The sequence below is a fragment of the Esox lucius genome, chromosome 1 (assembly GCF_011004845.1).
Source record: "Esox lucius isolate fEsoLuc1 chromosome 1, fEsoLuc1.pri, whole genome shotgun sequence".
In the NCBI taxonomy this organism is placed as follows: Eukaryota; Metazoa; Chordata; class Actinopteri; order Esociformes; family Esocidae; genus Esox; species Esox lucius.
Genome location: NC_047569.1, coordinates 29,995,213 through 30,007,084, shown reverse-complemented (window position 1 = coordinate 30,007,084; position 11,872 = coordinate 29,995,213). Strand labels below are relative to the sequence as shown.

Here is an 11,872-nt window from a genome sequence, read left to right as displayed (position 1 = left end):
CCAAACATCAGATCTGAATATAATTTAAAATGTATGGGATGTTCTGGAACGCAGAGCACGTAGTATATGTCCACCTCCTTCTTGAAGAACAGTGCAATATAGCCCACTACACACAGTTCAGGACTTTTATGATAGCATTCCAATAAGTATTGGAGTTGTTTTGAAGTCAACCCTCTACATATCCCACATGCACATCTGCAATTCACCACTGGTGAGAATAACCAAGTCAAGTCTATCAAAGTTCTATGAAATCGCTTTAGTGAGGGGAGAGTAATGTAACCCTCTGAAGGTGCACTCGCGCTAGCTCGATCCTGCTCTCCATGAGTGAGAGAGTTGCGTCCATAAAGAGGCAGTCCAACAACTACTTCAAGCGATTCATGGATATCGGAAATGTTTAAATATTCGTCTTCATTCCCCTTTAACGCGAGAGGGCGCGTGCAAATCGACATTACTCCAGGTCCGGAACAAAGTCTCTTCGGATGAGAACCCTAGCAACGCGCTTTTCACCAGGAGAGGGCGCCGCAGGATACAAAAAGAAAGTGCTGCACAGTAGATAAAGGGATATGATTTTACACTTGCATTCGATTCATAAAATGCGTTCTACAAGTGTTTTCGCAACGATTAGTTTAGCAACCACGTGACCCATGACAATATGAACAGGATTAATCGAATATCAGCCTTTCTCATCGTTATAGGTTACTCCATTGATCAATGAGTTTCAATTTCAATGAATTTCTCCCCTTTTTTCTATAATATCTCGGAGTGCAGTCTAGTCATCGGATCTCACGAAAATAAATGTGTATGCCTGTTTGAAGTATCTTCCTTCAATATTGTGTAATAAAGTGGTGCTTCACTACAAAAACAATCAAAATTGTGTTCACCAGAAACGCTGAAACTGTTACTTTAACAAAGAAAACTCTTCTTAAAAGAAAATGTATCTTCTTAGGAAAGATGTGTCAAGCAGACTTCATGTTCATAAATGATGCTCTAATTACGGATGGTAAAATAATCCCCCATTACGTAGCCAATTGTATTTTTAGTAACACACATAACCCCATGGGAGCAAAAAGATCCTAGCAGTAGATAAAAACGAAATATAAGAACTTCAAACAGATTATTTTGACGAAAACGTGATCGTTGCAGGTGCTAATAATAATGCATTAACTACAGAAATATTGAGCTCTACATTTTGACTCCATGATGTCCATCATATTATCTGCCATGGATAAGAGGACCTTTAAATGGTGCGTGCACACGAGTTTCTCGGATCAATCTGCTCCCCACAGCCTATAAGCGAGAACCAGTTCTGGAATCAAAGCCTCATCGACCCTCATCTGGTTAAAAGAAGACGGTTATGTTCAGGGAACCCGGTATTTGTTGAGCCATTTTTCTGGAATATACTCATCAGGTTTATATTCCCTTTTTCCACTTGCTTTGGCAATGCTAACAAATTGTTCCCCACGATCCTGTAAGAGTTTAGCCAACTCAGCCAATTTTAGCTAACCCCCACCGGTAGTAGATGCTAACTCTAATATGATATCGAAGTAATCAAAAGACAACAGAACATGCAATGTTTAGTAAAACCGCAAACATATTTAGTTGTTTTGTTTGTATTTTATAGTCGTTGTTTTGCTTTTTGCTTTTTCTTCTAGGAGCCCAGGTAGAACAGCCGGTGGTCAGAAATATTTTTATTTATTTGAATAAACCGACTGCAAAATAGAATTGTTACCAATACATGTTCATGACAATTCATTGGTTTATATGTCATACAAAACACTGTTCAAGATGCACACCCATGCATACATTGTTTCACCCCCCACCACTGTTTTATTACACGTCATATCCGGGATGAGAGGGGGTGCGATGACAGCTGGATCAACAAGAAATTCTCACAGAGCAGGTCAGTAAAGGTGAGTGAGGAAATGCGAAAATATAACACGTACATCTCAACTAATAATTACTTGTAGTTATATCTAGCAAATGCAAGGCCTTTTCGTGAGAACAGTGGATGTGTTATGTTATTGCTATGCCTATGCCTTGTATGGGTAATTTAATGATGCTGCCTGGCAGTCTGGATCATGGCATTCATCAGTCGTCTAGAACAGAAGATGCTCTGTATCCTACTAAAATCGCTAGCTGTTAGCTATACCATCCAGTACATAACATGCAAGTTTAAGCTACACTTAAACGTTACCGAATGTTTTCGTAACATTGTCAGAAATCACTTGTCATCGCCTCGACGATGCTGTTAAAATATTATTATAAAATACGTTAACGGTACGTAGCTAGCTACAGTAGCAACCGTTTAGGGTTGTTGTGAACTTGTCCTGTTTATCATGCTTGAATTTATAGCTACGTAGCTATACTTGTCCATGAAATGACTGGCATATTCTTACATAAACAATTCTGCAGTATTTATTCCTGTACTTTCCTAGCAAATATACAGATAACTTTCCTCTGTGGCAAGTAAGAAAACACTTATCTGATCAATAATGCACTACTGTTCTCAAGTCTGAACTTCAATCAAAGTCTATGTAATTTGGATATGGTTGTTCCATGTATTTGTGCTTCTACAGCTAGTGCAGTAACTGATTATATCGTTGTATATGATAGGTCTAGTTTTAGGCCTAATAATCTGTGTGATCTCCTTTTGTGTCACAGCACCAATGCGGACAGCATATATGCCAATTGATATTTATCAGACCAAAGCGATTCACAAAACACAATGCCCTTTCAGTGATATAGTCCAGAGACGTGTACTTATAGCCTGAAATCCATACTGATATTTACTTTACGTACTCCTCAAAGCCATATTTTATCAGGTCAATTTGTGATCTGAAAATCAGGCATAACGTTTTGTTTTTATTCAAGTGTCCAGTCTGTCACGGTACCTGCCTGTCTCTCAGCACCCCCTGCTGCCTTTCATTGGAGTCCAAAGGAGGGTTCAGGCTCTCTCTCCGCCCCTGGCCAGCCAGCCACCATGGAGTAAGACGCATTCCTCCACCCTGGTGTTACTTGCCAATCCGTCCTACTGATACACTAATGTCTGTCAACTCCGCTCCTCTGACAGGCCTCTGCAGGAACGCACAGTGAGCTGTGACAGTGGACTGGCGGAGAGGGACATTGCTGGAGGTAAGCCTGCGTCACCTGTTCTACACGAGCGCTCGTCTCCCCTCAATCATGTACATTAATGTGATAGTTCCACCCATATCAGTGATTAACTTTATGGAAACCTGTCAGTTTTGGATAGTGATACTGTTTTCTTTGTTTATAAATGATCCAGTAGTTTTTTCTGTTGTTCTGGTTGTTAGAAATACAGGCCAGTTCCACTGTTTTTCTGTGACCTACACTTGCTAGTGTGGTAGTGTGATGTGATATGACTTTCTCTTCAGTAGAACACCTATATTATTATAATAACTTGGGCAACATGAGAAGCATTATTTTTCACAGTATCTTTCTTAAAAAGATGCTTATTGCCACTGGTCAAACTCAATTGTGTCCTCACCAGCACCTCGCTAACATCAATGTGGAAACGTCAGGCATCTATTTCTCCGCTAATGATATGTTACTAACCTTTGCCTTCTCAGAGTTTTTAAAAATCACATAAGGGTGCACAAGGTTGAGGCTACCAGTGTTTTCGGATGACGACAACATTAATTTCCCCAGTATGTTAAACATTACAGCCACAGAGCCGAAACCTAGCCACTTTTTCCACTCGATTTGTTTTACGTTTTGTGAGAATGATCAAGAATCATCGGTGTAGGCCCCCTTCCCCAGGCAAGCTTAGAGGGCTTTAAAGTTTAAATGGAGAAGTCGCACTGCGTTTCACTGATAAGGACTTTTGTACGGACGACTCCCTCTGTCACTCCCCTTCGTAGCATTATCACTGGGCCCCCTTTCCACCCCTTAGAGGCAATCCATATTGTTCCTCTCTGGCTGCGGTGCAGCATTAGGCTGACCGACCATGTCAAATATTACCTATGCCTGAGGTGAGTGCCGTAAATGAAAACATAATATGTAGCGTGCGAATGTGTGACGGACACGTGTTTCTGTGAAGACTGGTATGTTTTGTGCGACCACAAACAGGTCAGCATAGCGTTAGTGATGGGACGAGCCCCTACAAGTGATTGGATATGGGCGCGAAAGTGAGCGACGTCCACTGTTGCCTCAGCCAGCCGACCCCGCCAGGCTAACCTCTATGAGTATTTGGCTCTTTTACCCCTGGGCCGACACAGCCGACCCAGAGGGGATGTGGGACAGCGGCGCCATGGACCCACCTGAGCAGGAGGGACGCACCTTCATGCAAGTGCTCAGTGAGAAGTACAGCCCGGAGAACTTCCCCTACCGCAGAGGGCCCGGCATGGGCAAGGTGGTGGTTCCCACCCTCCCCCAGGGCTCACCAATGAAAGGTGAGTGCTTAAGTGTGGTCCGTCCGCGGTCTCCCAGTTCAGTCATTGAACTCTTAAAAAATTGGCACCCCATATTATTTTCCTTTCTCTTTTACAGCTCGGTTGAAATGAAAAGGACAATAATGGTTAAGTGTTGGTAGTGAGCCTGGGATATTTAAGTTGTTCTTCTCTCTCCCTCCTAGATCGGTTAAACCTTCCCAGTGTGTTGGTCCTAAGCGGCTGCGGAATCAGCCACGCAGGGGAAGAGCGGGAGATTGCTGCCTTCTGTACCCATGTGGTGGAGCTCGACCTGTCCCACAACAAGCTTCAAGACTGGCATGAGGTGGGTCTACCCCGCTATTGTACTCGTCCCGAGAAGACTGATTTTTGAGTGCACACACGGTACTACGGTAGTAATTGTATGGTAATAACGTAGTAATAACACAGTAGTAACATAGTAGTAATAATTTAAACTGTGTTTAAATTATGCCACCTCACCCACGGCATTGTACGAATTGACATTTTATATGGAGATGTCACATACTTAATCTCAAGCCACTCCTTTCAGATCAGTAAGATTGTGTCAAACATCCCTAATCTGGACTTCCTCAACCTGAGCTCCAACCCACTAAGCGAGGTTGTCTTGGAGCCTAGCAGTGCCGAGGCCTTTGCCCGAGTCCGTCGTCTGGTCCTCAACAACACCCAGGTGTCCTGGGACACGGTGCTCGTACTCACACGGGAGATGCCAGAGTAAGTTCAATCTTATTTCTACGGTGTTCATAAACAGCCACTCACAACTGACTGCTCACACCTCGGGACAGATTGGGTTTTCTTGAGTCAGCCAGAGGGATTTATTGTCTGTGGACCTGGGGGATAAGAGACAACTCCTCTGTCAGGAGGTCCGGCCCTTTACAGTGGGAGAGATGTGAGAGGCGAACGGTGCGTGTTGTGTACTGATCCGGGTGTCGCTCCTGTCCTCCCCCCCCCCACCCCCCCCGGCCGACAGACTGGAAGAGCTGTTCCTGTGTCTGAACGGGTACACCGGCGTGTCGGCCTGCACGCTGCCGTGCCACACCCTGCGCCTGCTGCACATCACCGACAACAACCTGCAGGACTGGGCCGAGGTGCGCAGGATCGGCTCCATGTTCCCCGGCCTGGAGACCCTGGTCATGGCCAACTGCAACCTGAGCTGCATCCAGGACTCTGAGGACACCCTGGGGCGTCTCTTCCCCAATCTGCGCAGCATCAATCTGCACAACTCAGGTAACAGCCCGAGTCTGCAGGGGTTGGTCCTTCACCGGGTGGCGGCCCGTGCACTCCTGTCAGGTCGGGAGAAATTTCAGTAGCTTGCGAGTGTGTGTGTACGTGCATGTAAATGTGTGTGTGTGTGCTCTTTTGTGTGTGTGTGTGTGTGTGTGTGTGCGTGTCTCCTATGCATCTCTCTGTGTCTGTCAGGTCTCAGTAGATGGGAGGACATAGAGAAGCTTAACCACTTCCCTAAACTGGAAGACGTGAGGCTCCAGGGGATTCCCTTGCTACAGAACTACACCAACACTGAGCGCCGGAGCCTGATGGTGGCACAGTACGTTCCCCCGCCAAAACATCCCAGTTCTCAATGACTGACGTTGCATTAACACGCGCACAGTGTCACGTCTTTATAGCTACATAAAACGCTCACCCTTTGTCCTTGCAGCCTGCCCTCTGTTTCATCACTCAATGGCAGCGTGGTGACGTACGGGGAGAGGGAGGACTCAGAGAGGTTTTTCATCCGTTACCATGTGGATTACCCAGAGGACCAACTGCCTTACAGGTATTCAATGCGCCACGCGGTTCTCTTTTCAAGGGTCCAGGAAGACTGCTTTTAAGTGGCTATGGTATATGCAGTGTACCCCCTGTGGAGAGGCCAAGTACCCCCAGGGGTCCTAGTACCCCTGGTTGGGAACCACTGCTCTAGATGACTATGGTATTATCCTGTGTCTCTAGATGACTGTGGTATATCCCGTGTCTCTAGATGACTGTGGTATATCCCGTGTCTCTAGATGACTGTGGTATTATCCTGTGTCTCTAGATGACTGTGGTATTATCCTGTGTCTCTAGATGACTGTGGTATTATCCTGTGTCTCTAGATGACTGTGGTATTATCCTGTGTCTCTAGATGACTGTGGTATTATCCTGTGTCTCTAGATGACTGTGGTATATCCTGTGTCTCTAGATGACTGTGGTATTATCCTGTGTCTCTAGATGACTGTGGTATTATCCTGTGTCTCTAGATGACTGTGGTATTATCCTGTGTCTCTAGATGACTGTGGTATTATCCTGTGTCTCTAGATGACTGTGGTATATCCCGTGTCTCTAGATGACTGTGGTATATCCCGTGTCTCTAGATGACTGTGGTATTATCCTGTGTCTCTAGATGACTGTGGTATTATCCTGTGTCTCTAGATGACTGTGGTATTATCCTGTGTCTCTAGATGACTGTGGTATTATCCTGTGTCTCTAGATGACTGTGGTATTATCCTGTGTCTCTAGATGACTGTGGTATATCCTGTGTCTCTAGATGACTGTGGTATATCCCGTGTCTCTAGATGACTGTGGTATTATCCCATGTCTCTTGATGACTACGCTATATGCTGTGTGTCCCCAGATGACAGTGGTTTATGCAATGAGTTTATTTTCTAATCCCCCAGGTACCACTGCCTGGTGACCAAATACGGAAAACTGGAACCCTTGGCTGAGATTGACCTTCGACCGCGCTGCCATGCCGAGGTGGAGGTGCACTGTGAGGATATGGTGGAACAGGTGAGCATTCGCCTGGACCAGACCGTGGCCGAGCTGAAGAAACAACTAAGGACAGTCGTCCAACTGTCAGCCAGTCAGATGCGCCTTTACTACATTGACAAGGACAGCGTGTTTGGGCCGGAAGAGATGAAGTACCACACGAGGGCCCTCCACTCATACAGTATCCAGGACGGGGACCAACTCCTGGTGGTACCCAAGACCAGCAAAGGGACTACCGCCACCGTCAAACCTTAACTCCCAAACCGTAACTCACCCGCCGTAGAAATAACATTACCAGAATGGTCTACCCATCGTGGCATGTTGGCTTGAATGGGGATGCAGCTCCAGTAATTCTGTTTCTAAGATACTCCCCTTCCCAATCCAAATCTTGTTTGAAGACTCCTTTAACCTGTCCTACATTTAGCATTGAGGGTGGGACACATTATCAGGAATAACATGACTTTGATTCTTTCTCATATTTTTTGTTAACTTCATTTATATCCCCCCTTTTCTCCCTTCCCAAATGTCATGCATAATTGCATTTATGGCCCAGTCTCACCGTAACCACTCCCACCAGATCCGGGAGAGTTTAAGATCATCCAAACCTTCCTCCATGGCACTCACACCAATCTGTCCTTTTTTCCAACACTGCTTTTTCAACCCGTATGTAAGGTCCGGCAATGCGTGTGAGTGCGCGCCCACTCACCTGGCCACCTGCGTACGTTTTTGAAGGAGCCCAAACATCCCGAGATCGTCACTAGAAAGCAATGAGAACCCTGCTGAACAAGAGTCCCTTCTCCAGGCAGTGTTGGCCATTTGCATTGCGCGTGGCCTCTCCCAGCCACTCATTAGCTAGCGACACACCATACTAGACTGGTGATCAGCTTTATGTTAGGTAAGAGCGCCTTAGGCTGCTGCGCCACCTGGGGGCTCCTCGTGATGACTCGGAATGGCTTTGTTATTTAACGTCACTGCTCCATACATGTACACTGACTAAGGCATAATGCATTTTAATAACCGAGGAGGGAGAAAGGTACAGTAATACGTAAAACCCTTTGTACAACACCTAGCAACCTTACTATACTTTCAGTATTCTAGTGAACGGATGTGACACCGTACGTGTTAGGCCAATAGGATTGTAACGTGAATCGGGAATGATTCCCATGATTCATTTCAGGAATATTTAACCGAACTCCAGCTACTACAATGGCAGAGCTAATCGTAAAATGATTGAAATGTGAAACGAGGCATCGGTTATACAGTAACTGAAAAATATATGGCCTAAACATGAGAAAAGTGTCCTCACTCCTAGAACGTATGTGTCTTATAAGCACAGGAGATGTTGCACAGTTCTGCTTGTGTATCTTTAAGACAATGCCCCATTGTATAATCTGTAGAATGGAAGAGGTGTAGATGAAATCCTATTTGGTACGCTATACGTCTGTCATACTGACTGCTTTGAGTGTACTGGGTCCGTTGTACTCAAGCTAACCGAAGTCTTGATTGTGCTTTGTCGTCATTCCCTCAGAAGATACAAGCTGTACTTTTCAATGGGTCAGTGACTAGTATACACTTTACTTTGTTAGGTAACTGATCCCTCCAAATGAAATACATATGGATCATACAGTGCTGCATGAAAATATTGCTTTGCTAAATATGTTTTTGTGTTCTGAATTTTCTGGCATTTTTTGTGGAAATCCTTCAGCTGTCCAGGACAATTTGCCTGGATTACATTTTAACACCTATTGACACATTTGCCTCGGTATCTTAGGCCCTGTTGCAAGCACAGGCTTTTTTTCACCAAAGATAGTGCATTGGTTTGTATGAACTTAGACATTGCGTTGCTGATGCGTTTGCCATGTGTGTAAAGGAACGTGCACTTGGTTCTGTTTTTGTCTTCTCCAGGGCAAAGTTAACTAGGTCAGCAGCCGTTGTTTGGGACAGAAGAACTAAGTAATTGCTTGGTGTTTCACAGCTGAGGGGCACTGCCACCTTAAATCACCATGTATAGGCTGCTTGGTTCTCTGTTGCATTTTAATCTACTGACTGTGTTGTGATGTGGTATTATCTGATTTTGAAGACAGAAAAGTTTAGGAACTTGCACTTAACAGAGCTAGATCTAAATAAAAAAAAACAATGTATTAGACTGTAGCAATATATCTCACATAATTTATTGTATTTATTTTATTACGTCACAACATATTAAACATGAAGCAAAGGTCCTTTTTTACAGTAGGGCTAATTTTTCTATGTTGCATTTGCTCTAGATGACTTCAGTTGCTTACATAAAACATGTATTAATGCAAGTATGACTATGGAGAATGACAGCATAAATGGATATACATTTTAACAAATATAAATTAAATTAGATCTCTCTGGAGCTGTTGCTCATTGTACATTTAGATAATAGTGTAGGTTTAGATTTAATTGCCTCCTTTGGTTTCTGAAATCATGTTTTCATGCAGGCTGTAAGCAGAGCTATTAATACTTTGTGAATATAGAGTGCTGTATCAAAGGGGAACTGGTAATCAGCTATAGGCTCGTAATGGTATACGACACTCATTGCCGCCTTTAACCAATGCTCCCTTTCCGTTCGTATCTCCTTTTCCATGGTTTCCTTTTATTCCAGTTTCATTAGTAAGCATGAACATAGCACATTAATGGATTCTGAATCAACTCGTCAACGTACAGTGGGAATGTCAGAGTTGGTGTTGAAAGCGTTGAAATTAGCAGTTGATTTAAATGTTTGATTTGAACTCATGATATTTATTCAATGTTTTGTGTGAACTGTTTTCCCTTTAGTCTCAACATACACTAAATGCTGCTCCAGCTTTGAGATCACTGTGTTTTAGTGTGAAAGATCTCTTTGGCATCTAGACCTATTCCAGGTAACCACTTCACTCTTGTCTGGGTTCATTTGTTCCCGGCAGAAGTTAAACTATTTCTATTATCGTGGATGTGGGTTAGTGCCTCTCCTGCACCTCAAGTATTGTAAACATATCATGCAGTGCTCCACATTGGTCTGGTACAGTATATCTCTGGCCGTTCTGTAGTTAGGAGTCCTCCGCCCTGTTTGACCTAACCAACTGTATTCTCTTCATGATGGGATACTAAAGCGGTGTGCCACTATAAAAATGTGGATTTGCATTGAAATTAGCGTTATTTTTGAACACCTGATAGTACTAGGTGTCTGTGCTCCATGAGTCCAACTGCTGTAGAGACTGTTTTATGATTTTTGGAATCCTGGATGTGACACTGTTGTCCAAAGGTTTATCAAAGGTTTATCAAAGGTATATCTGCGTGGCAGAAATAAAATATGGAACGTGTATCATTCAATGCAGTATGTAATTCACCTGGTTACACTGTAGAGAAATATCTGACAATAAATAGTAGTCTTCTTGTTAAGATGTAGAATTCAATAGTTCACCTATTGCTTTAGGGATGAGAGGTGGTGACACATTGATGCTGTCTATGCAGTCATTGCTATTTTCAGTCTCCTTTAGTAAGGCTGACTTATACATTTATGTGTTATTGTTGCCAGTTTCTGTAAAAAAACAACAACAACAAATGAACCCATTTCTGCTCAAATACATTACAACACAACATATCCACAGCAATGAAGGTCCTGTATTTAGAGGGCATGGCACTTCTAGGCACTGCTATTGAAATTAGTCTTGATTGTTTTAATGATAATGTTGAAGAATATGTTTGCTTGCACATTATAAGTTCAAAATATTCAGTGTTATTTGAATTTTCTGCTTTCTGCTGCCTCCTCAAAAAATAGAAGAACATAACTAGGTTGCTAAAGCAATTTACCCAAGTATTATCCCTAGCTTTGGTAGTAACACAAATGAAAGGATTTTGGACACCCACCCTTTCTTTATTTATTTTAAACCATGCATTAAACATTTATTAAACAATTAATGGCGTTCTGTGTTCTGTGTTGTTAGAAAATTCAAAATTAGCATTTCGTAATGTCATAACCACGTATAGACTGTGCGCATCACTTGTGATTTGTCCTGGGATAACAGAAAATCTTTGTTGTGACGTAACATGCGCTCATTATGATAAAACATTGCCCTCTTCTGGATTATAGAGTTTTGAACCGCGTTCAGTATCTATAACTAGGAATTATTTGATCCTCCACTTTATTGGAAATATATATATTATTTTAAAAAGTATTTATTTTACAAGGTGCTTTTCATAAAATAATTCAAACAATTTGTTCACGGAGCTGACACTTTGAAAGACGGTCTCTCAGCCAAACGAAGCAGTTCAGCACAGGAGCTCAACGAAGGTGGTGTCGGTGGTCCTTCATACGTCAGAAGTAACGAGAGAGTATCGTCAGTCTCTATCTAAAACGAATATTTAGAATATAAATATTTCCAGAGAATTGCTCATGTGTATCAGGCCAAGGCAACTGAAAGAAAACGGACTGGGATATTTTTTGAACGGTTAGTCATAACCTCTGAGTTTCTTTAGTTCCCTATCTTGAGAACACAATTAACTGTTATTTCGTAACCCACATGTTTTTCGCTACTATCAAAGAAAGGCATGCAAAAGGAATTCGTTTATACGACTAAGGAATATACTGCCCTTTTCAAGAGCTACTATGAAACTCAGAAATTTAACAACGGAATGTAGCGTACAACAATTAACTGGACGCGAGGGGGTGGCTTTCAGTTGTGTGAGCAATATCAGATGTG

The 11,872-nt window shown here is 43.1% G+C and overlaps 1 protein-coding gene across 2 annotated transcripts; it reads left to right on the top strand.

Annotated features, from left to right (window-relative positions):
• The first annotated feature begins 1,576 nt into the window (after window positions 1–1,576).
• LOC105024122 (tubulin-specific chaperone cofactor E-like protein) lies at window positions 1,577–11,086 on the top strand. Of its 2 annotated transcripts, XM_020050799.2 has the most exons (11): window positions 1,653–1,660; window positions 1,856–1,910; window positions 2,872–2,985; window positions 3,071–3,132; window positions 4,236–4,409; window positions 4,592–4,731; window positions 4,957–5,138; window positions 5,395–5,651; window positions 5,844–5,970; window positions 6,082–6,198; window positions 7,076–11,086. In XM_020050799.2, the coding sequence occupies exons 3-11, from the start codon at window positions 2,981–2,983 to the stop codon at window positions 7,419–7,421; spliced, it is 1,410 nt and encodes a 469-aa protein (XP_019906358.1). In that variant the 5' UTR covers window positions 1,653–1,660; window positions 1,856–1,910; window positions 2,872–2,980; the 3' UTR covers window positions 7,422–11,086. The 2 variants fall into 2 exon arrangements, with proteins under 2 accessions (XP_010892130.1, XP_019906358.1); XM_010893828.4 differs by having other exon boundaries at window positions 1,577–1,900.
• Window positions 11,087–11,872: the final 786 nt, after the last annotated feature.